At 46.9% G+C, this 25,922-nt stretch overlaps 1 protein-coding gene and 1 long non-coding RNA gene across 2 annotated transcripts in view; one reads left to right on the top strand and one right to left on the bottom strand.

Moving 5' to 3' along the window:
* Positions 1-25,701, bottom strand: part of Ddah1 (dimethylarginine dimethylaminohydrolase 1) — a 122,053-nt gene extending 96,352 nt beyond the window's left edge. The window contains exon 1 of the mRNA XM_050160159.1: positions 25,227-25,701. Within this exon, the coding sequence (XP_050016116.1) occupies positions 25,227-25,529 (303 nt within the window). The 5' untranslated portion in view covers positions 25,530-25,701. The remainder of the gene's footprint in view (positions 1-25,226) is intronic.
* Positions 22,982-25,220, top strand: LOC126512398 (uncharacterized). Its single transcript, XR_007595028.1, has 3 exons — positions 22,982-23,377; positions 24,238-24,347; positions 24,724-25,220. It is a non-coding gene; the product is annotated as an uncharacterized lncRNA (long non-coding RNA).
* Positions 25,702-25,922: the final 221 nt, after the last annotated feature.

Below are 25,922 nucleotides of genomic sequence, written 5' to 3'. Positions count from 1 at the left end.
TTCACAAACTAGGCATCCAATTTAAAACCTTAACTTTGCAAAAGATGCTCTTGGGAGTCAGCCAAGTGCAATTGTCCCGAGACCCGTGTAAAGGTAAAAGGGGAGGACCATGTACACTGGGTTGTTCTCTGACCTAAACACACGCACTGTGGTGTGCCCGCCCCCACCATCATGCACACACACAATAACAACAATTTTCATAAGCGTCAAAACAACAGCGAGAAACCAAGCACTGTAAGGCTCTTCACCCATCAGATAACAGACACGGCTGATGGTGTTCAATGTTATTAGGCTAGGGAAATGCAAATTAAAACCACGATGTGCTCTCACCGCAAACACGCCAGAACAGCTGCAATATAAAATACTAGCATGGGTCAGGCATGGAGCAGGGAGACTATAATCCTAGTACTCGGGTGGTGGAGGCAGGAGGATCGGGAATGTGTGGTCATTCTCAGCTACATAGTCAATTGTAGGTGAGCTTGGGCTACATAGGCTTCTGTCTCAAATAAGACACATACACACACACACACACACAACTCCAAAAAACGGCCTTGATGAGGATATGCACAACTGGATCATTAATTCATTGCTGGTGAGATATAAAAGGGCAGAGCTGCTTTGGAAAAGTTTGACAGTTTCTTTGATGAAACATCCCCCATTGAAAGTAATAAAAGCATCTTTAACCTATCTTTAAAAAAAAAAAAAAAACCCTAAGCACTCCCTTCATTTTAGATGTTACCATCACCACCTGCACTGGATCTTTTTAGATCTTCCTGTTTTGGTGGGGGCCTGGTCTTGTTACATTTCTGAGGGTGAGACAAACTATCCACACACTAAGCAACTTAGAGGAGAAAGGGTTTCTTTTAGCTTACAATTCCAGGCTAGGACTAGGGGAAGTCACAATGGGAGAAGCCTGATGGTCAAGAGCAGAGAAATTGATGCATACCTGCTCACTTGCTGCCTTGTGCTTGCTTTGGTTTCCCCACTTTTAGGCAGCTCAGGACCCCTTGCCTAGGGAATGGTGCCTCTCATTGTGAGCTGGGTCTTCTCAAATCAATTGCCTTAATTAAGATAATCCCCCAGACCTGCCCTCAGGCAACCCTAATGAGACAACCTCTGTTATCCCAGATAATTGATGGTTGTGAGATGTTGTTGACAAGTAAAGCCATTTCCCTCAGTCAGGTTCTCAGCAAGGTTACTACTACCTCTGTCTCCTTATCCTCCTCTTCCCCATCCTCCTCCTCCCTCCCCTTCCTCTCCATAAACTCACTAGGCTATAGTAAAGCTCCCAGCACAGTGTCCCCAGTATGGAGCACAACACAAACCACTATCAAAGGAAATGATGGGAGAATGTAAACAATAGGAACCTCTGCCTGGGCGCCAGCCACTCTAGTCAGCTGGCTAAGCTTGAGTCCTGGTTGTCACTGCTCCTGCAGATCCCAAGTCCTTTCTTTCTTCAGCAAACCTCATGTGAGGTTGGGAAACACTGCTCATTCCCACTCCAGGTTTCTGGTATTTCCAAGGTCTTCTTACTCAGTGGTCTTCCTTTTGGTTGACAACTCACTGGACTCTGCACAAGTCCTCCACTGGCTTTCTCGCAGAAAACTTTCAGCTACCAACACGGGAAAATGGAGGCAACTTGGGTCCTTGCTCCTTATTCTGCAGCTACAACCTAGGCCTGACTATCAATTCCAATGTTTCCCCTGAGTTCAATTCAATTATAAAAATATATTCATTGGGCCTCAACAAAGCACCCTGAGCCCTGGAGGCTCATCTGAGCTGCACACAAATAGAAGCTGCAAACTCTCGGACTTCTATTCGGGTCCACTTATTATGCTGTTACCTTTGGACACATGAGAAAAGCATTTGTCTCCTAGCAATACCACTTGAAGGAAAAAGCATTCTTCAGCGACTGGGAGCTTGACATACTATGCAAAGACCGTGGGAGGAGGTGAAAAGACAGAGAGAAATGGTTGCCGGGTATCAGGAATGGATGGGGAATCAGATGATCCAATTTAAAACAGAATTTCACCATATCCTAGTGTACAATCTTGGACAGATTAATCTCTTGAAGCGTCAGCTTTGCTTCTGTAAATGCAGATATTACATCCCCCTGGAGATTAGAATAAAACATGGTTAGTGTCTCACACAAGAAACCATCCCTAAGTGGTCACCATCAATGGCATCTGAACCTTGCAACTCAGCACTGCACTAAGTGCCCAGTCTAGGCGGCTGCAGTCCCTGGGGCACAAGCTCTGCAGACAGCTGCTTCTAGACAGGTTATGTGGCACAGAGTCTCTTGTTCACATCTGATGCAATGATTCCAAATTAAGATCTCAGGACTATGCGTGCCTTCCTCAAGTCAAGCACTGTGTTTGAACATCAGAAAATGTACTTGGCCGGTTCCTGTGTAAGTCACAATGCAATTTATAACACAATTAAGGTATGGGGTCACTGGCTATCACCACATAAATCTTGCAGATTATTTTTAGTTGAAGAGTACAATGTAGATATGATGTTTGACTAATGAGAGAGATACAGGCTATTCCAGACAGAATAACAATAATTTTTATGAGCCCATGGAACAGCTCTCCCTGTCAACGCTCAAAGCATTAAGAAGCTTTTAGCTTTTAAAATGTTTTCACAAACATTAGGGAAAAGCAGTTAGGGGATGTATGCAAACACGGAAATACCGAACTCTATTGTACAGTGTGTTGAAGTCACCAGGGCAGTCAGACAGGGAACATCCTGCTTTGTCCTCTCTCTCCTTTCCCAGAAGCAGAACTGACTTTTCTTTTATGCTTTGGACCGGCTTATTTCCCAAACCACAATATTTCTAAATTATTTTATTTTCCCTTATGTGTGTGCTGTATATGTGTGCCATGTACACATGCACACACTTATGCGAGTGCACAGTGCCTGTGTGTGCAGGTGCAGAGAACAGAGGAGATGTCGGGTGTCCCCCTCGCTCATCCTCTGTATTATTACCTTGAGGCAGGGTTTCTCCCTTGACCTATTTCTACTGGGCTGGAGGCCAGCAAGTTGCCAGGATCCACTTGTCTCCACCTCTCAGTGCTGGAGCTATAGGTGCTCTCAGCCACACCTTGCTTTTTGACATGGGTCCTGGGGACCCAAACTCAGCACGTGCTCTTGCCCAGTGAACCATCTCTCCAGTCCAGGTTACCTTTTTCGTTAATGCAGCTTTTGATGATTCAGGCATTTGTGAGAACTTGAGAGCAAGGTGTACTAAAGTAGACAGAGGAGCTTTTCAGTGAGACATCCTAGGAAAGTTGTGTCATTGTCACCGACAAGAGAGAGAAATATATTGTGAGCACTGTGAAAACACGTGGTATGGTAACTGGCATTGTGAGCCTAGTCAGAGTTGGTTCAGGCAGCCTGTGGTCCTGATGCTACCATGTGAATGCTACCCATCCCTCTAGACTGCACTGTCCAGGGCTGATTAATCCAGCAGGTGAAAACTACGGTCAGGGAAGGAGGGTGTGGGGTGGGAGAGCTGGAGAGCTCTGGATTTGAGAGCAGAAATGTTACAGCCACAGAACATGTCGTTTGTCGTTGGTGGGAGGAGGGAACCCCAAAAATGGGCACGTCTCTGCTGTGGAACAGTGAATGCTGTTGCAGTCTCTCTCTTTTCTATATCACTGCCCAGGACCCACCCTGTTGTGCATAAATTGAGACGACATCAACAGATGTGCAGCTCCATCTGAATCACAGGTATCACAGTGATTTTCAACAAGTTCACGAAATCTTAGACATGCTCCCACTGAGGGCAATGGCTCGTTCTCTTTCCCCTGAGTTCCTGTTCTCCTGGGTCACTTCTAACAACAAACCGACCGACGTGATGCTGCACACGTTCTGAGGCTGCTTAGAAAAGGGAATGTAGCTTTCTCTCCTCCACACCGAGACCACATGGAAGGCCCACCCAGGGAGTCCCCAGAGAAACGGGGACTAGAAAAAAGGCCTAGACAAACTCAACTGTGCCAGCCTCCAGCTATCTGAGCCTTCCCTAGACCCTCCCAGAATATGTGGCATGCAAATAATTATTCTGTTCCTCTCTACTTAAGAAATGATTTAAAATCTTATTTTACTTTAAAAAGAATTATCTTATGTGTACGTGCATGTGCAAGTGTTCCTGCTCACACTTCTGGGTGGCCACAGAAGCCAGAAGAGGGCACTGGATCCCCTGGAGCTGGAGCTACAGTTAGTTTTCAGAGCCTGATGTTGGGAACTATACTCTGGTCCTCATAAGAACAGAGTGTGCTCTTAGCCATGAGCCATCTCTCTAGCCCGAAGAAGTAATTTGGAAAGGAGCAGGTTCAACAGCACAGATTCAGCCCCTAGAGCTGGCAGGACAATAGTGCTTTAAATACATGTTCTGAAAACAGCTGGGAGGCCAGTCTTTTCAAGAGCCTCTGGCTCCACCCACGGAGGATCAGAGGCTGATGCAGGACCTGGCTGATGGTCCAGGTTTAAACCAAAGAGAGTTACTGTGGGTTTTCAGCATTCAGCACCACACAACATCTGCCTGGTTCAGATGAAATGTTTTCATTATCCTCCGCACTAATTCTAACGATTATCTGGGGTTTATGAGCATTAAATAATAAAACAAAATTCTGAAGATTGTTGTGTAATTGTGATCTTTAAAAACTTTTTTATTATGATCGTTTTGAATCAAATGTCCTTTTTTTTTTGTTTTTTGTTTTTTGTTTTTTGAGACAAGGTTTCTCTGTATAACCCTGCCTGTCCTGGAACTTGCCCTGTAAACCAGGTTAGCCTTGAACTCACAGAGTTCTCTGCCTCCTGAGTTCTGGAATTAAAGACATGTGCCACCCTTACCCAGCTTGGAAAAACACATTTTTTAAAAAGTCAGAGTCTGAGGGTTTTGTTGTTGTTGCTTTTTGTTTTTCTTATTCCTGAGTCTGACTTTATTTTTTATCCTCTAAAAACTTCCACCTTTCTTGACTCTTTGACTTCTCTCCTCTCCAGCTTCCCAGTATTCCTCTGAAGCTCAGTTGCCTCATGGACTTCCAGGGCTCTAAGCAGAGGCCGTGGCCCAGGAGGCCTGAGTAGGAGCCCGTGAACTGTCTCTTAGAGGTTATTTCTCATCCCGACTCTATGCTCCACTGTCCTTTGAAAGGCCTGGAGAATATTATGTAAAATCTTTCACACTTCAACTTTTCATAAGTCAGAAACACCCAGGGGTTTTGGGTTTTGAATGTAACTTCCTTAGATAAAAGTCAGTTTCCTTTTTCCAATCTGGGAAGTGGATGTCTGTAATACAACATAAATTACACAGTTTCTGATTTTACTGTCTAGACACCGTCAACCTCTTTAACACTACCTTCTCTGTCAAGAGTCTGGGCAGAGCCCAAAAAAACGGATGTCCAACTAAGCTCGGAAATATATTTCTTCCAACGAAAGCTGGCAAGGCTCCGCTGAGCGTGCTTGAAGCCAAGGAAAAACAGGACTGGAAAATCGAGAGGGAGGGAGGAGAGGGAGAGGCAGAACAGAGACAGACAGACAGACCAATCCCTTTCACGAAGTGACAAGGCTCTACAGCACCAAGAGCTTGAAAGGTGTTTGTCCCCAGCCCCCACCCCGGCATCTCAATAAAAGCACGCATCCTCCTGCAGAAGAAAACCACCTTTTGTAGAGCCTCACTCATCAGTGGCAGCCGTAGGGACAGAGAAGAAGAGAAGGGGAACATGTGCTCAGGACGAAGCAATGCTCATCTGGAGTTCTATAGCTCCTTTCTGAGCTTAAACTCACCATTGCACACAGCTAAGAACGAAAGGATTATAAAAGGTGATGCATTCTGGAGGGTTCACAGGTAGAGGAGCTGCAGACCCTGCATAAGGCTGAAGATTCCCTGCCTCCCCCATCACATGTGCGCACATACACATGCACGTATGCACACGCACGCGTGCGCACACCTGCTGCTGCTTTCTTCCCAGCTGGCTGAGGGAATACTGCATGACCATAGTGATGAAGATGGCCAATGTCATATGCTATACTGGACCAGTATCTCGTTCCCCACTGAATGACTTTCAGCTCTGTGGTGTCTGCTGAAGAGCAGGGGTCATAGGAAGAGGTTTGTCCTCAGACACACTTAAGAAGGATTGCTTTCCGAAGTCCACTCGGATGCTTGTGACAATATTTTGCTTATAAACTGCACTCCATTATGACAACTCCCTTCCTCTCATTTTCCTAAGAGCCATTACTCTATTTACTTATGAGAAAACTCAGACTCAGGAGGGCTGTGGCCAAAGCCACAAGTCCAATACTGGACAAAAAGAAGCTTAACAGCCTCAGGGCTACTGACCTCAGGTCTTCATTACTCCTCCCATCCTGAAGTTGTCACCTATGCAACAGTCCCGTGGTGGGCCTGGAGAAGAAGGTCAACCCTACATCGCACTGAACACAGTTCCCTGGATTCACCCAGAATCCACTGAGCACTGAGGGCCAAAGGTCACAGTGACAGAAGATGAAGATCATGGTGCAATCAATCACTGCAACAGAGGAACACATGAAGTCCAGAGTACGTGGGACACACTGAGTCTGGGAGTCTATGACGGTGACAAACATCTGACCTATGTTTAGTAGGATGAACCCAGCCATTCCAGAAAATGATTGTTCTTGTTTTTGTCATGTTATTATTATCATTATTGACACAGGTGCTCACCTAGCTCAGGCTCATCTAGACTGGCTATGTATTGAGGGATGCCCCTGAAAGCCTGGTCATCATGCCTCCATCTCCCAAGTGCTGGAATTACAGCTGTGAGTCACTACAGTTGGCACTAAAAGTCAAGAGAGTGAGGGTGTGGTGGGGATGTGACCCTGCGGTAGAAGGCCTGCTTAGCATAGGCACAGAGTTAGACCCTGTATTCAGTCCCCAGCACAGTGAAAGGAAGGGAGGGAGGAAAGGACGGGACAGAAAAGAGAGGAGGAGGAGATGCAGGGTAAAGGGTGGCTGGGTGGCTGGGAGGAGAAGCAGATTGGTGGTCTGTGTAGTGTTAGCCCTAGACTGGTTATTCAGGAACCTTGACATTCATGGATCTGCAGGAAGACCGTCTGCATCTAATTAGGAGAGACGGTTTAACATTAAAAGCACAGTTAAGACACACAAAATAAAGAGGTCCATCTGTCCTCCCCGTAGCGTGCATGATGAGATAACGCTACATTTAGAGTCAGATGAGTTGACCCCATAGCTAAATGCCATCTGCCACTCTGACCACTTTTGGAATGGAACCACAAGCAAGGAAAGACATCTGGAGCACGCCTACACTTTCTCCCCATCTGTACTCCTCTTACAACAGCTGGTTAAATGTCGACACACTCACTGAGCCATCCTGCCTCCATGATTGCTCAGTACCATGACTAAGTGAGTGCTTCCAGGAAAGGGGAAAGTTAAGTATCAGCCCAGCCAAAAGGACCCGAGCCCAGTTTTGGTATGACCCCCTGGCAATACCATGACCAAGAAGGAATGTGGTGCCTTCCAAGCAAACCCTTTCCTGCATGTTTGCTCCAGGGCGTTCTCTCTGTAGACTAGGCTTGCCTTGAACTCACAGAGATCCGCTGCCTCTCTGTGATTAAAGGTGTGCATCACCACTGCCTGGCTTAACAAATTTCTGAGTAGAAACTAAGGCTTTCTTTTCTAGCCAGTCTGTCCTCTTCTTCTTTTGGCTCCCCTTTTCCCCTTTCCTTCTTTGTGTTCACTCTCCCTACAGCGGTAGTTTTTAGATGGTGTCTTAGGTTTCACCCCAGGCAGGCTACATTTGAACAGAAGGGAAAGGAAGGCATCATCATCGTCTTTCAGAAAGATCCCAACACTGCGGCCTCCTCACCCAGGGCACTTTGTCTTGCACAACTGCTAGGCATTTGGATTCATGCAGCAGGAGGCCAGAAATGCATGAGACATTGTCTGCCTATTTATATACAAAACTATGTCTCTGCCACTCTGAGCAAACCCACTTTGACCTTTGAACCTTGAAACTAAGCTGATGGAATCTAGGTTGGGAAATTGTCCTAAACCCAGTGTACACACAGGTTGGCCAGCTACCAATGATTTGATTTGGTTGCTTGGCTCAGCAAATTAATATAGGCCCATGAGACGGGGGTGGGGGGTGGGGGGTGGGGGTGGGCCACAAGGTATTAGCAGCTTAAGTTATAGATAAATGGGCAGAAAGAAACATAGAGATCCCTAGAGAGAAGAAAGGTGGGAAGTCAGACTCTGTGGTCCTAATGATCTTGTGGTTTCAAATAGACTGGCACTCCAATTGTTCTCCTTCTTAAGTGGACAAGGGTAGCTCCCTGGTGTTCCCAGCCTAAGAGAAACAACATTCTGACTAGAATATAAATTCAGTAGTCCTGAGCAATATGACTGCTAGCCTTAGCCCGGAGGCCATTCCTTTTCATCCCAAGGCTTGCCAAAAATTCAAATTGAGTTACCAGGAACCCAGTTACCAAGAATTACAGGTTTAGACAGTCTAAATTATGCAAACTATTACACTCGCCTTTGCTCTCTGAGTTTCCTCAGAAACACACAGGCCTGCTCTCAATGCAAATGCTGGAACGGTTTCTTCTTGGCAAATCTACTTTCTCCTTTCCCAAGCATCGGCCAGAGGCAGTGGCTGTGCTTCCATCATCCCGAGGAGGCCGTGGAGATCTCCCACGGTTTCGGCACTCAGCAGTAAACATCCAGCAATTACGATCGGGAGCTGCAGTCTCGTTTCCCCCCCTTGTCAGAAGAGCCAGGCCCATGATTTCAGGTTGCTTTTATCATCCCTGGGTACTCTTTAATTCTCTCAATCAACCATGCTCTCAGAGACCCAGAGCAGCGGGGACTCTTGCCAAGAGTGAGAGGTTCTGAGAACTGGTTTTCATGTGCGAGGTCTGAGAAGTGTTCCCTTCCTCCGCAAACTGGCCACCTGTGTTTACAAGCCAGCACAGCCCTGCTGATTCCATTCTGTCCAAACCTTCAGAAGAGAAATCGTGCATGAGTGACTGACATCTTCTCATGAAGGAATGTCTGGCACGGAGCAGCCCCACGCTCCAGCCCACCACACAACTGACCTTTCTGTTCCAGAGCCTGCACCATGTCCTTTCTTCCATTCTTCGTTATATGGAATTGCAATAATGTGAACAATTTCTCTTTTACAAAAAAAAAAAATAGTCACAGAACACGGGAAATCTACAATAACAGTTTTGACAACTGAGATGTTCATATTTTAATCTGCTTAATTAAACACGGTAAAATTGCTTTTCCATCAGCAAATGCCATTTTGCTAAATTGCACCGAAGTCAGTTTAATGAGGGATTCAAGTTTCTTGATTAAACTTGGTCAGAAAGATAACATTTAAGCGATAGCTGCCACAAGAGATGGGAGGGAGAAAGAAAAGCAAGGCCTAGGCCTCAGCTGTCACGTGACTCTGGTCTTCTCAGTAGGTTAAATCTAAGGTAATGGCCTGCTGGTTCAGAATCCAGTTAGTAGTCTGGACTCTCATAAGCTCAAGGCCAGGGATGGGCCATAGCTCTGGGCAAAGGAAGATGAGCCTGGCATCTGAGACTCTCAAAGGAGGCACAGGCTGGCAGTTACACCCACCGTAGGGTAGGATGGGGTTCAGCCTGCTGTATTCACTGCGCAGATGCAAGAGCAGGGCTGGCAGAACATGGCACCGAAGGTCTTGGCAGTCAGTTTCAGGATTCCACAACACCTGGGGTCAATCTTCAGGTCCTGTATTAAAGATCCAGAGGGTAGTAGTAGACATAAACTCAACAACACTGGGGTCAATTTTCAGGTCTTGTATTAGAGATCCAGAGGGTAGTAGGAGACATAAACCCAGCTAATGAGATCGGTTGACAATCTGAGCACATGGAAGGAAGAACGGTCACCCCAGGGCAGGTCTAGCAGCAGAAGTGACCAGGCTAACCAACCGATCTAGTGGCCAAGAGACCTCTTATTTCCTCTGCTAAGAACAAGACACTGACTACTCCTAGAGCGTGGATCAGGGCCAAGCCAGCTGCTGAGAGGGTTGGACTTACACGGCCAGTGCAAATTAATGCTGCCCATGAGACACGGCATTGCTGCTCCTTCCTGCGGGTGACAGTCTCCCTGGGAGAAGGTGGGCTCCCGAGAGCTGGACCCAAGCACGAGAGAGTGTCGTGTTTGGTCGTAAGAGGTTCGCACTGGTGGGCAGAGTCTTTGGGGAGACTGGTGGTATTAGAACCAGGCAGAGTCTCTAAGGGGCTCTAAGACGGTAGTGATGAGAGAGCAGATGAAGGAAAGTTGGGCTTTGGGGTCTGGGGGTGGAGTGGAAGAAGAGAGAGCAGAAGTCAGAGCCGTCCAAAGACAAGTCCCTGTGGGGTTAGCCGCTGCGGCAGGATGATGGCGTCCTCCAGTAGGGAAGATGACTTTAATAAGAGCAGAATCAGAACTGCATAGGTAGGAGCAGCAACACATGTGACCCACAAATTTTTTTGAGCATAGGAAATACTGGTTCCAATCCCACAGCTTGAGAAAGTCGGGAGCCAAGGGTTTACCCCAAGTCTTCACAGACACGAAAGGACTTAGTTATGGGGTTCAGGAAGCGGGGACTCTAAGCCAGGCATGTGACCCTGCCTCACTCCTGTTACATGCAACAAGGCCTAGGCCCTACATACACCCACAGTCCCTCACCAAGACACAGGTGCATGGGGTCATTGAGGGGCTGCTTCCCTGTCCTGTGGCTTTTGTCCCTGGGGTCTGTGACAACAGCTAAGCTGTGGTTTAAGGGTAAAGTTATCTCACGACAGACACAATCTGTGACAATCTGAGTCCTGACTTTCACGTGCTTTTCAGAGAATGTCTCCTGAACTGTCTGTGGGAAAGCTGAGCAAGAGCTGGTGTGTGTGTGTGTGTGTGCGCGCACACACGCGCGTGAGCACACACAGGGAGTAAGGGATGGGAGGGCAGAGGGCAGAATTAACCCTGAAGGGACCGCTGCCTTCCTGGAGCAGGAAGATTCTCAGTACTCCTGCTCAGACTGGTTTTCATCACCCTTCAGCGCTCACAAGTCAAGGTCAAGCCCCTCTACAAGCTGTCTAATCATTTGGATTAGACCTCTGCCAGTAAATATTAAGCGTGACTAGAGGTAGTGAGAGCCTTCTGTGTTCCTCCTGGGTGTGGACTTTTCTGAGCTAGCCGTTTGCAAGAGGGGCAGAGGCAGGTAGCTGCTGTCCAGAAACAATGACTTCAGCAGGAGAAGGGCATGTCTCGGTGTCCTCACTAACTGGCCAGCTGACTCTTGAGGGCATCAAGCTGTGGTCATAGTATTTATACTGACAATGTCTTAAGAGTCCCGATCCCCTAACAACAGGCTGAGTGTTCATGTCTGCTCTCTGGCATAGTTACCAAGTGCCCTGGCTTTGGAGAACAAACACCGGCTCTCCGTCACAGCTTTGGGACTGCTATGGTCCCTGGTTGGGAAGCTCGGTTTCTGTGTGACGGGTGACTGGGTCACTACACTCGTGAATGGATTAAGACCATCCCATGGGAGATTAGCTGCCCAGAGTTAGCTGAGTTAGCTGCCCAGAGAGCAAGCTGGTACCTTCCTGGTATCCTGCTTTGGATTTTTATCATATTCCCTCTTTTGATTTCTTACACTTGGGCCTCTTATGGGCACAGAGCCCATTCCCTGCTGGCAGAGTGCCCTCACATGCATGCTGGCACCATGACATTGAGACCATCCTATTGAACTGCGAACCATCTCTACCTTTTAAGTCACCAAGACTCAGTGTTCTCTCATAACATAACAAACTGGGAGAACTAGTAACTATCCAGCCCTAAGACAGGCCTTATTCTCTCGTTTGAGGAGACAATGGGAGCAATGGAGTGAACTGGGGGCGCTCTCCTGGTGATATGATATAGAGGGGCACACAACACAACACCCAGAGCATAAAGCCTGGCATCATGCTTGGGGCGCACCTAGCTCCGAATTCTGCTAACGGTGCACACTCGATCACTCCTCTCCTGTTCTCTTCTAACCCGAACCTTTCCCCTCTGCTCAACAGTCCCTCAGCCTGGGAAGATTCCACATTCAGGACTGTGCCCAAGACTGAGGGGCCGTCTCAGACAACCCATTGCTGGCTACTGGACAGAACCACAGGGCTGAATCAGGTCCATCTTCAAATGTCCTGAGGTTCAAATGGAGATGCAGTCTACTGTTCAAAGGCAGTGACGATCCTGACAGACTACCTTTGCATTCACGTCCTCACTCAAGCTTCCCGAGTTACAGGTCGGAATTCTGAACCCCACAGTGGTCAGCATCAGCCCTCAGCAGCTCGGCATTTAATAGAAATATAGAGGCTGATGAGATGGCTTGGCGGGCTAAGTGCCTGCTTCTGCAGCAAGAGGATCTGGGTTTGGTCTCCAGCACTTAAATAAAAAGCCAGGCACAGTGGCAGAGGCCTAAAATCCCCCTATAAAATCACCTTAACTCGATTTACAAATGATCGTATCACTTCTAAGTGCACAAATTAACTCCATGGTGTTATGTGAGCAACCTCTATATGTGAGCCTGCCTGCTCACTGGGAAGAGTCTGTGGCTCTGTTTCTCAGCACTTGCTTTTCTTGTCCTCTCTGTCTTTAGACTCTGCCACACACAGAGAAGTGGTTTACCTTCCTATGTAGTAATAAAGACCCACAACTCCGACACCAAGCACCCCACTTACCTGCTTTTTGACCTGTACTAAAACGTCATTGTTGAAACAGCAAAGACCGACAACAAAGACTAAGATGAGAATGTCTGAGTTTTATCTGGGTCTATACGAGTAGACTTCAAGCCTCTTTACAAGTCCCAGGAAGAGAATACACTTTCCTGTGTGATCTACAGCACACAGGGACCATACATGTGCATCCATGTATAAAAATAAAACGAAGTTTACATCCAGCTATCCCTGGCTATATTGTGAGCAGTGGGCACACTTTGTCATGCCACATACTCGAGTTCACTTGCTAATGAACAAAAATATTGGCATGGCCCACTCAAAGCACTCTGCAATCCAGTTAGGAAACAAAGCTTGTCATCTGTACATAACTACCCCGAACCACAGTATATGGGCCAATCCACAGTGTTCCAGGAAACATCCTGAGAGGTGAGGGAGAACAAAAAGTCAAAGGAGCTGCATAGACAACCAGCTCCTTTATGGCCAGTTCCAGAAAAGGCCACAGCAGGGATGACATCCGAGAAAGGAATCAGCATGTGGGGAGCTTGTGAAAAAGCAACTCATTTTATAAAACCCTCTCCCGGCTTCAGCAGCACATCAAAAATTGGAACTCAAGAACTCCTTGAAGCATTTTCAGTGACCCACGCTGCCACCAAAGGTCATTTACAAGGCAGGGGCTGTGAGAAACTGATTTTATTCCAACCTTATTTTGAATGTGTTCAACCGTGATGTGTGTGTGTGTGTGTGTTGAGTTTTAAAGCAAGCCGAGGGACAGTGGTTGCTATAGCAGTGGTGTTTGCAGTCATCAGGTGACCTCAGGGCTGGACAGGGTTTGGAGGAGCGTGTTCTGAATACTGATTGAGCTCTCAGCTGCATTGAGGCCAATGGCCTGTGTCGTGCGTGTTCCCACATATACTCTCAGGAAAAGGCACTAAAACAAATCCTTATTACTGTCCCCACTCAGGGAGAAGCTTCTGTGAGATCTGAGTAGAGACACAGTCATGCAAACAGCGGAGGCTCTGTGGTTAAGGGAAAACCAGACATGGACACAACACCAGCACCAGCCACTTGTTGAAGCTCCAGGCTGCACAATTCCAAGCCCCTTTCCTGACAGACAGGCAATGTCTGTTTTCAGCCATCATGGCAGAGTTTGTGCTATTAATCTTATCAACGTCTTCAGAAGACATTTTAAGAAGGCATTGTGTGTGTGAGGATGTACAATCCACTCTTAGGAGTGGGCAGCTCAGCTGGAACGGGGTTACAAAGGGAACCCAGGTATTCCAGCTTCCTATCCCCAACAGGAGCCCATCTCTGGACAGTCACACGTACTTACCTGTATACTTCAGTCCTAATGTCTCACGTTTAACAGATACCACCGTCAACAGATGCTGAAATCGGCTATTTGAGGGGTGGGGAATAAACCTAAGCATTGCATAGCCATCTGTACACAAAGGCTGGGTGGGAAATCTGTGAAATGAGTGACCTTTCAAAGTCACCTCCGGGCCTCTGGGCAATGATCTGAGAACGACATGAAAATTGCTGTGGAATCTACTCTAAAACAGGGTGCAAGACGGCCTGCTCAGATGCAGGAGAGTACTCATGAGTTCACCCAGTGTAACCTTCCCAGTAGGAGAGAGAGAATCCTCCTCATGTTCTCCAGCCATATCCACTAAGCCACCATGGAATGAGGGACTCACCACTGGTGGATGGACAGGGTTCAAACAGTAAGGAAACCATCTCCATCACTGCTCAAGCCAAGTGAGTAAGAATCCAGAGTGGCGTGGTATACATGGGGAACCTCCTGAGATGTTGCTGTGATCCCCAGAATCTACCCGGCCTGTGGTTCCCACAGAAAGACTGAGTGGAACAGTATCGCCGAAAGGAGACGCAGTGGATTTTCCTGTTTGTTTTCACCATGATCCAGAATAAGAAATAGATTTTATTTACTGTTAGCATACATGCACAAAAAAATTGAGTCAAGTTTCAGGAAATAAAACCTTTTCCACACTGCAATAATATTAATTCTATTATTGCAAAAAAAAATTTTAAAGATCTAGTCATGACCCCTTAAGTCGACTTTCACAAGCCAGTAGAGAGTACACAACCGCTATCTGGAGAAAAGAAGGGAAACGGTACAGAGAGCCCGGTCTTCAAAGTCTGCTCCGGGGATAGTCAAGCTGGTTATGTCTTTGGAAAGAGTCAGAGATGGAGGCCTAGGGCTGCAGAGAGGTTAAATGCGAGAGGAACAAAGAAACATGATTCACGGATGTCTTCCTAAGGACGCTCTATTTCCCAGAATCCTATTCTCCAGAGAAAGGAAGCTGGAATATTCCAGGGCCTCTGATAGAGAATTACGACACTACAAAAGAAATCAGAAAAAGACGAAATTGGGTGGGTGAGGTGGCTCTGCAGGTAAAGGGGCTTGTCACCAAGCTAGATTACCTGAGTCCTATTCTCAGAACCCTCTGCTAGAAAGCAAGAACTGACTCTCGAACTTGTCCTCTGCCCCCTACATGCGCCCCACACATACATACATGTGCCCCAAACATACACACATGTGCCCCACACATACACACATGTACCCCATACATACATGTGCCCCATACACACATACATGTACCCCATACATACATACATGTGCCGAACACATACATACATATGCCCATACATACATAACACAAACAACATGACTCCTGCACCTTGAGTGTCTTAGAAAATATGAAATCAAGAGCAAAGATAGTGTGGCTACCTTCAAACAGAGTATTAGCTTCAAATTTCTCACATAAGCCTTTTTAACTGGAAACTATGATTAAAATATAAATATCCTGAAACGTGACCCACAGCCAAACTGGAGTCAAATTATTCTTTCTTCCTGAATCAAAAACTTAAGGAAAGAAAAATGGATATTTGCCTTCTAGTATTCCACAGCTGTACCATGATCGATCTAATTTCAGCTTTTAAGAAAATAATTTCACGATAACAACTTCTAGATTTACCACCAGCATATACCTTCTTCCACACCAAGCTCTGAGCACACCTACTCGGCCACTGTGGATGGAGGGGTTTACTGCCAGCCTGGTGGATGTATGGGTTCACCACGAGAGGTCAACCCAACCGAGCAGCAGTCACGCATGTGGAATCTTCTGAGATTTTGGTAATTATTCCAAAACCCCATTAGGAATTAGAATACAATTATGCCTATATTATACCAACAGCAATCTTTCTGCATGCATAGCTAACTATAGGAAGGGAGCATTCAAACAGGTATTTCCTCACTTTATGTCTTTATTTAGGAAAAATAACATCATCCCACAGTTTCAGAAGACAAAAGTTAAAATTATAGAGACAACACCAGAAGTCTAGAGCCGGGAATGGAATACACAGAGAGTTCACAACATTTGCCTGGGCAAGCCAAGAGGCTCGCAACAGAAAGCCCACCCGGAAGCTCATCCGTACGTCTGGATGGCTGCCTGCTTCCCCCCTGGCCATTGCTGTCACATCTGCCACAGAACACAGCTGGCAACTGTGAGTGAAAGTGTCGGTGAGAGTGCAGAGCATGTGGCCCTAGGGGCTTCGGCTATGTCACTGGGTTTTTATCCATTTTCTTCCATGGGGAAAATCTCCCCATCAGCTGCACATGGTTGAATAAATAAAGCCTTTGAAGCAGATTCAGCAAACGCAGCTCCATCTCATAATGGATTATCATTAGCAAGGCACAAGTTTAGGTTAATTGACTGAAACAAGTATAATGTCTCAGGCTGAATAAGCCTTGTGTTTATTCATGTAATTTCATCTCCTTAGGGAAGCCATCGCCACCTCCCCGTGTGTTTTCCCAATCCCTTTCTACTTACACGTCCCGCCCCAAAGCAATCTGAGTTTCAAAAACAAACAAACAAACAAAAAAAAAAAACTGCATCGTCCAACTAAAAGAATGTTGTATGTTAATATCACTTCAGAAATCAAAACTAGCATCTGCCCAGTTTTGGGCAGTAGAGTTCTCTCTGTCACACTACCTACTGTAGTGTGTACAAATCTAGGTCCATAATTACAGACATCCAATGTGGGCTACTTTATCTTAGTATGAGGTTCCATGCTGATTGCTGCTAACCTGAGCTCTATGGACAAAAATAGATTTTAATATCAAATAGAAATGAAGGTTTTCCTTACTTGTCATTGCCATGGGTAATGTTGCATATATCAGGCATGGATAATCTTGTATACAGTAAAGCACGATTAATAAATATTGCATTCAGTACAGGGATCAGGTTTGCTTGATATATACTAGAATGGATAATTATGGGCCAAAGAGGAAAATGACTAAACAGCAAAAAAAATACATTGATAACGTATAGGACCAAAAAAAGGAATGTCCTTCTAGAGTTTAAATAGCACCTGAAGAATAACTCTCAGGCCTAAGGTGGGCTTGAATCCATTGCAGGGATGGGTTTCGGAGTTCCTGAGGTGCTACCTAAGAACCCTAGGAGAGTCAGACCACTTCAGAGCATTTTGGTAAGAAAAAAGGAAGGAAGAACACTCAGAAACTGGATCTGTGTGCTAGACAGCCAGTGTCTCCAACACCAAAACAAGAATACAGTTAGAGATGCGGTAGTGAACATGAGATGCAGCACCTGAGATCTCAAGATCAGAGGTTCCTGGCAGGGTGACTTTTTTCTAATCCTTCCCAACACAAATGAAACCCTTTTCCACTGTTGATGGTCTGCCCCATCATAGACCCCACCACCCCCCATCTGTTGGTGGTCTGTCCCATCAAAGAACCCACCCCCCATCTGCCAGTGGTCAGGTTTCCTAGCTGGACAAAGGGCAGTGATGCTATCTAGTGCTTCTCCCCAACATTAAACACTGGCTCTGGCACATACAGACAGACGGGCGCTTGTTGGATACACAAACATGACTGATTCAGTGATTCCCTCCCCTTTCGGGAGTGAAGTTGTTTTTCCACAGTCGTCACACTCATAGTCACTACCATCTATTTTTTTTTAATTTACTTATTAAGCAATATAAGAACAAAGAACTAAAGCAAAAGGGCAAAGGTTACTTATTTGCATATATTCAGCATAAACAAAACACCTCTTAATTGACCTTAACAGCTCACCCTACTGAGCCCACTGGGTTCAAAGCAGCTGAACTATCCCATCTGACTTGCAGTCTACAGAGTCAGGCCCACCACGAGGATCTGTCGGTGGTATTAAACCTGCAGCTCTTGGTTCTTTAGTCTTATACTCTGCTGTAGTGGTTCCTTGTTGCTCCTGCTTGGGTGAGCTGGGCTCAGACAAGAGTCTGAAGCCTGGTGACTCTTTCTTTCTGTGGGATGTTACTGCTCCCTCTGTACTTGGCTCCAGGAAGACAAGGGGCATTATTAAATTATTTGACAATGGTAAAGTAAACTAAGACAGCATTAGCGCCACACAGTTTTAAATAGGATTTGCTGCCTGAGATTATTCTTGCCTCTTTGGATAGAAAGCACCTGCTCCTGAAATAAACCTGAGAACTGATTTAATATTTGATTTTGGTTTGAAGACAGCAACAGGGCCTTATTGTCAGGCATCAACAGGGCCTTAATGTTAAAGGTTAACTGATCATGTTTATGGAACACTTGGAGCTTTATTCATGGTAAATACATATTTAAAGACAACCTGGGGCCAACAATGCACTGGGGCATATACAATATTAATAAGGCCAGTCTCTCTTATTATAACTTTAGTTATTATGAATAGTGACTGAATCTGTAAATCTCCATTCAGAAAACGCAATCTTCTGAATGACTTCAGATCTTTCATTTAAAAAGTCCACAAAACCGAAGGCCAACCAACACTCACTTTGAACAAGCACCTATGAGTTGGGGAGATGGCTCAGTGGTTAAAGCACTTGCCCAGAATGGAATTTGGGTCTCTAGAACTCACACAGATGCTGAGTGGGTGTGGCAGAGCATCTGGAAATTCTAGCTTCACGAAGCAGAGATAGAGGATGCCCTGAGGAGGCTGACATGAGGGATAAATTGCACATGTGAGCTATGGGTCTGACGACGATGATGATAGATCCATTTATTTCATGTGTATGAATTCATGTTTTGCCTGCTGGAGATCAGAAGATAGTATCAGATCCCTGGAGAGGCTGTGAGCCACTATGTGGGTGCTGAAAACTGAATCTAAGACCCTGTAAGAGCAACAGGTGCTCTCAATTGTTGAGCTATCTCTCTAGAGCCCAAATTATTACTTTTTAACTAAAATGAAAACAAACTGCTCTAATTTATGAGAAAAAGGAAGAAAATGATTCACTTCAGGTAAAGACCAAGCTAGACCACACGCTGTTAATGGGTAAAGTGAAATCCAAGTAGTCATTCTGTGTCTGTTTAATGCTCTGTGAGGGTCAACCACTGGCAATAACCACGTCAAGCAAACCACTCTCACGCTTTCAGGAATTTCAATGCTGGAACTTACAAGTTGTCTGTGACTTTGGTCTCTGTGGCAGTTTGAATCTAATTGGCCCCCATAATCTCACAGGAAGTGGTACTATTGAGACCTTTGTTAGAGTGGGTATGGTCTTGTTGGAGGAAGTATGTCACTGTGGAGACCAGGCTTTGAGGTTTCCTATGCTCAGGATACTGCCCAGTGTCTCAGTTGACTTCCTATTGCCTGCAAGATATACAACTCTCAGCTGTTTCTCCAGCACCAGGTCTGCCTGCATGCCGCCATGCTTCCCACCATGGTAATGGACTGAACCTCTGAAACTGTCAGCTAGCCACCCAATTAAATATCTTCCTTTACACGAGTTGTTGTGGTCATGGTGTCTCTTCATAGCAATAGAAATCCTAACTAAGACAGACTCATTACTTAACCTGGTTCCCCGGATCTAGATTCCCTTGACTTTTAAAAAGTGGTAGCGCCATCTTTCAGGATCCATAGACTCAAGTATTTGACATAGGTTATCTGCTGCTATTCAGCATAATCTTGGAAGAAAAAAACATACAGGTCCTGGTATCTAAGTGTCCTTATAGAAAGGAACCATCAACCTAAATATACGTTCTTTTAAAATATTTTACTAAGTCCTTGAGAATTTCATACAGTGCATTTTTATGATATTCATCTTCAATTCCTCCTTATATCTCCTTGCCAGCTTCCTAACTCCCTGGCTCCATGACTCTTCTTCTGATACAGGAATCCATTGACTCCAGTTAGTGTGGTCCATATAGTCTTGGTTTGGGCCACCCACTGGACTGTGATCAACCAATCTACCAAGAACCACACCTCAAAGAAAATTGTCTCTCTCTCCATCCTCTGGAAGCCATCTACCATTCATAGCTCCTCAGTCAGGGGTGGGAGCTCATGAAACACTTCCTTCTCCGAGCTAAAATGTTGACTCTCTTGGTCCTGTGCAGGCAATCACAGCTGCAAGCTCACAAGCGTGGTGATTCTCTGACACTCAGAAAACAGTGCCTGGCTCTGGTCCTCCTCAACCTCTGGTTCTTGCAGTCTTCCTGCCCCTTCTCCACGATGGCCCCCAAACCTTGGTGAGGAGGCGACACTCTATTCTGTTCCCTCCTGCCATTTACATCTCTATTTCCCTCCTTGTCTCCTCCTCTTCAGGGGTTATGACCTCATGCTAAACACTGTCTTCTTCCTAGAGCGGTCCATAAAACTGAAAGTGACTGAGGAAAGAATAATTAAAGCCATCATCAGTCTGTGAGAAGAGATTGGGGTGGTTTTTCTCCTGGATGGAATTATCCCGTGTGTCTGGGGAAGGATAAAGGAGCTCTTAGTGGGGAGGAGAGGGCAGAGAATGCATTTCACAATTTTGCTTAAGTGAGCTCTGTCAGTCAACCATTTATGAGGTATTAAAACCCTTCAGAGAAGAAACTGAAGAAAATGGTTAAGTAGCTGGGGCAGGAGTGGAGGGAAGGTTGGGACACCACACACCCTCAGGTACACCCTGAACTTAGGAAATCATTATCTACACAGAAATTTAATCATTAAACATCCCTCAGCCCTTACACTGTTGCCAGTCCTAGTGTGGCTTTTACATGGGTTGTTCATAGGACTTTGACATTCAAGAGTTGACTTTTCCCTTAAAAAAATGCACTGGGTTAATTTGAAACATGATCTGGTTCTCCGAGTTGATTTGTTTCTTAACTACTAAATCTATTACAAAACATTCCAACTTGGAGAGAGGCAGAGTTGCCAGTGAATACTGTTGCTGGCCTTCTGTGTATACAGTTGCCAGCCTTCCGTGTATACAGTTGCCTTCACAAAACCTGCAGCTTCCTGCACAGTTCGAAGTCCTAGGAATCACTGGAACCTGACCGAGGCAAACACTGGGTTTTCTCAGACAAGCTCTGAAATTTGGTTCTTCTTTTCCAAAGAAGAAAAGTCATTAAATCCAGCACGATGCTTTGATTAAAGAGTACATTCTCAAGACTTTTATTAAAAACAAAGCAATAATAAATGACAAGAAGAACCAGGGAAGGATGGGGGCTAAAGTTACAAACCACCCACGGTCATAATAAAATGTCTGGGACTCTACCAACTTGGCATGCTTATAAAATACCAAATATATCACTAGAACTGGGCGGGGTGGATCATGCCTATAGTCCCAGCACTTGGAATGCTGAGGCAAGAGGAATGTTAGCAACTGAATATTGCCTAGGGTACATAGTGAGCTGCAGACCAGCCTGAGCTACAATGTGAGACCCTATCTTTTAAAAAAAAAGTTCAAAACACTCATAAGGGAAGAGGAATAAAGTTGGGCTCAATCATGGATACATTTGTCCATCAAAATGTTTTCTGAATGTCTATTGTGTATTAGGCTTTGAAACAAAATACGAAACAATGTGGACAAGATCCCTGCTCCTAAAGATAGTGGAGGGAACTGAGCTGTGGGCAGGCAAGCACAGGGTATGAGAAACATCAGAAGGGGGGTGGGAGGAAGTGGGGGATGGGGTAGAGGAAGAAAACAGGTTCAGGGGGGAAAAGTGATGCCTAACATCTCAAAGAGTGGGACCAGAACTTTGGAATGCCATAATAATATTCCATTTACATTTTAATAAATAAAGCTTGACTGAGTTCAGAGAGTAAAACAGCCACACTGGCCAGCCTTACAGACCAGGTCACAGTAACACACAACTTTAATCCTAGTAGCCATACTAGCTTGCCATAGAAACCAGGCAGTAGTGACGCACGCCTTTAATCCCAGAACTAGAGAGGAATATAAAATGGGAGGAGATGGGTCTCATTCTGAGATTCCTAGAGGCAGGATCACCATTTCGGACCTAGGTCAAGGTGAGAGCCATTGACTGGCTGCTTTGCTTTTCTGACCTTCAGGCTGAACCCCAATTTCTCTCTCTGGTTTTTATTAATCATGAGTGAGAAAGAATGCTACACACCTGAGTTCCTGGTTCCATTGGTGCCACCCTGCAACCCTGAGTGATTTCTGCTATCGCTTTCTCTGTTTCATCAATAATGATACTGTTGAATGAGCATTGATGAAATAAATGCGTGTCACAGAGCTGGCAATTTGTAGCAAATGGCAAGTACCCAATAAATGTTAGCTAAAGTGGTATTAATGGGGACAGCAGGCCAAGAAAAGCCAGCTAAAGGGAGGAGAGGAAGGAGGTATGTGTCCAGAAAGGTGGACCTGTGAATGAAAGAACTGAGTCTGAGCCAAGTGATGGGGGCGTGCTCTGAGGAAGAGATGCAAAGATGAAACTAAAGCTGGAAAAGCAAGCAGGGTCCAGCTCCATGGAAGCCCTCCAGAACTCTGCTGGGAGGAGGATCACATTGTGTTAACCACCTTGGCCTTGGCATGAAGATGCAATGGGGAGTGAAGTGATGGGGGGGCAGGAATACCAATGATGAGATTTTTTTAAACACGACTCCTTGGCTGCTGTAGGTTTTCACACACAAAAGTGTATCTCAATCCAGAAAGGATCCTGGGGTCGTCATTAGCTTGTCCGTTGAGCCTTTCATTGACTGATGGAGTCACTCATTCATTCAATAAGCATCTACACCTGAAGGTTAGCTTTTCTTCCACTCATCCACCCACCCATCCATCCACATATTCATCCATCCACCTACCCACCCATCCACCCACCCACACATCAATCCATCCACCACCCACCCACACACACATTCATCCACCCACCCACCCACACATTCATCCACACACCCATCCATCCACACATCCACACACCCATCCACCCACCCACACACCCACCCACACATCCATCTACACACCCACCCATCCGAGTTCTTCAGCACTTCCTTCATTCACCCACCCATTCACCAAGCATCCATACCTGCCAAGGTGACAACGGCTGTGAGGGATATTAGCAAGCATTGCCCTGCATGGCCCTACTCTCCAAAGCATCTTGCCCAGCCACGACTGCACATGTCCTATCAAAGTCAGGAAGCTCCTCGCTCTAGTGACCCAGATGACTTACAGGAGCAAAGGTGCTTTGTAGGGAGGTCAGATGGCAGTGCGACAGAACAGATTAAGATGAAAGCCAAAGCAGGAGGGTGGCTTTGCCTTCATCCTGGGAAACAGAAGCACCACTAACGACATCAGTGAGCAGCTGACCGCGTCCTAGTCATGAAACATCCAGTAACAGTCAACATTTGCTAAACAGCTTATCTTTGGATCTCAGGTGAGTCTACAGATTCATCACGGCATTATGGAATCTTTATACCTATCCTAGAGTGGGAAGAATGAGTCAAGGGCGTGTTCCCAGAGACATAGAATTAATGCGATAGAGCATCTTCATCTCTACAGCATGTGATCTCTGTGGCCAGGGCTCTAGATCAACAGCAGAATGCCTACCTACTATGGGCAAGGTCCTGGCTTCAGCGCCCTACACAGAAAAAGAAAACACAAGGCTTGACCTCTGGCCAGTGTGGGCCACCAAGCTGACTGGAGAATGTAATCTAATTCTGACATCTAAAATATCAAAATCTCTCCAGGGCTAACGAAGATCAATGCTAGCTCTTATAGTAGAAAAACCAAACTTGGAAAGCTAATTACACGAACAATATATTATCTGTGTTACCAAGAGATGCATCCTTACAGAAGTCAAATCAAATGAATATGGTGAGATGAAATGAAGACGCTCATCAAATGAGTACCATTTTGACACTTTTTGAAGTCGATTTTACTGTACCATATGGCAAGAATGTATCAGGAATGTTTCAGGCTGTACCATATGGCAAGAATGTATTAGTAGTTATCCACTGTGGCTACACTCATATTAGGTTAAAGCCTAATCTGGGAGTGGGAGCCCTTTGCACAGGCCTGTCTGGAAAGGTGTAACCATAGAAAAGTGAACAGCCTAAGAGAAGGAGGCTGGTTTTCCAGTAAGCCAGAGTGTGGGAAGAAACGTTGATTACCTAAATGACAAACAGGTGGACTAGATCATACTCAGACTCTGTACGGTTTCACCAGGCAAGCAGAGCAAGTGTGGAATAAGTATATTTAAGTCATGAGCCCTAGGAACTATTTCCAAATTGACAGAAAGAAGGTAAAACAATCCCTCTGGATCGAAAGAAACCACCTGCGCCTTGTTAGCTGCTGGATGCCAAGAGTGAGGGGGAACCCTGAGCCTGGGCTCTTCCCGGACAGTGGTAAGATCCCAGGCCAGACGGCATTTTAAAATCTAATCCCGCTCTATGTGCCTCTCCCGCCACTAACCTACATTATTTTCAAAGCAGCCACAGCCATTTCCACAAGATACGATCGTTTATAGGCACTAACCCCCTCCCCGCCCCTCGAAGAATACAGCCTTCTTAACTGCTATGAGAGAGAGAGAGACAGAGAGAGAGAGAGAGAGAGAGAGAGAGAGAGAGAGAGAGAGAGAGAGAGAGAGAGAGAGAACACTAGTAAAAAAACTACCACTGCTAAGGAAACACACACGCCCAACACCCCGCACCGAGCACAGCTTTTCACACACACATTTAAACACAGCTCACTAACAAAACCTTAAACACATTCGCTTGCCAGGCGCGTTCTTCAGGACTCATTTGCCACCCTTGAAAAGTAACTCGGACGCCCCAGGTCGCTAGCCACAGAGGCTGCCTGATGTCACCTGCCCGGCCCTGCCAGGAGCTGCCTGCAGGACTTGGGGGACCCTCCCCCCGGCTTCCACCTGCCCTCTTGGAGGACCCTTCTCCGTCCCCACTGGCAAGGAAACAGAGTAGCGTTATCTTCGGCACTGGGTCATTTGCAAGACAGAAACGCTGGCGAGATGGGTCCCCAGCCCAGCCACCTGCCCGAGTCCGCGTCGCCACAGTCCAGTGGAGATCGCCTCGAAGGCTCCCCGAGAGCCAGGAGGTGTGAACAATGAACTTGTCTGGGTTGGATCTCCCACACCCAACCACACAGCCCGGGTCCCGCCGTGGGAAGTTAGGAACTGTGCCCGCGGGGTCGGTTCCACGCGCGAAAGGGCCCACGCGCGTCCGCGGGCCGCGCCCCTCGCGTCGCCTGCCCGGGAGCTGGCCCGTTACCTCCTTCCTGCGGCTGGGCGCCCCGGGGCGGGTGATGAGGGCGGTCTCCTCGCACACCACGGCCACGTCCTCCACGAACACGCAGTCGGGCAGGCTCTCGTCGGCCGGCAGCTGCACCACCTGCAGCCCCAGCTTGCTGCCCAGCACGTCCACGTAAAGCTGGTGCTGGCGCTCGGCGCGAGCGAAATCCACCTCTTCACCCTGGGAGCGTCTCAGCGCGTGGCGACACAGGGACTCGGGCAGCGCCCGCACCACGGCATGTGTGGCCCGGCCGAAGACGGCGGGGTGGCCGAGGCCGGCCATGGCTCGCACGGAGAGACGGCGGCGGGGTTTGGCGCGGCGGCCGGGTCCTCCCGAGAGCAGCGCGCTCCCAGGCTGTGAGGCGAGCCGGGCGAGCGTGCGAGCGCCCGGAGGCTCCTCTTGGCAGCCGATGAATGTGCTGCTGCGGGAGCCCGGCTCGCGCCCGGAACCCTGCCTGCGCCACTGAGCATGCCCAGAGCTCGGGGCGCCGGCCCAGCGCCCGCGCGCCTACTCCTGCGCTCCTGGCGTCTGCAGCAGCCTGGCCTGGGTCACCAGAGATGGACGTGGAGGTCGGAGACTTCCCAGCTCTGACGCTCTCCCTGGGCCTTAGGTGTGTGTATCCCACAGCAGGTGCACACCTTACGTGGTCCCCCACGGGGACCTGGAAAGTGGGCA

The sequence above is a fragment of the Alexandromys fortis genome, unplaced genomic scaffold (genome assembly GCF_014885135.2).
Source record: "Alexandromys fortis isolate MF-2015 unplaced genomic scaffold, M_Fortis_MF-2015_v1.1 scaffold_124, whole genome shotgun sequence".
Taxonomy (NCBI): domain Eukaryota; kingdom Metazoa; phylum Chordata; class Mammalia; order Rodentia; family Cricetidae; genus Alexandromys; species Alexandromys fortis.
Note: the sequence above shows the minus strand (reverse complement) of the source record. Positions and strands in the feature narration are given on the sequence as shown.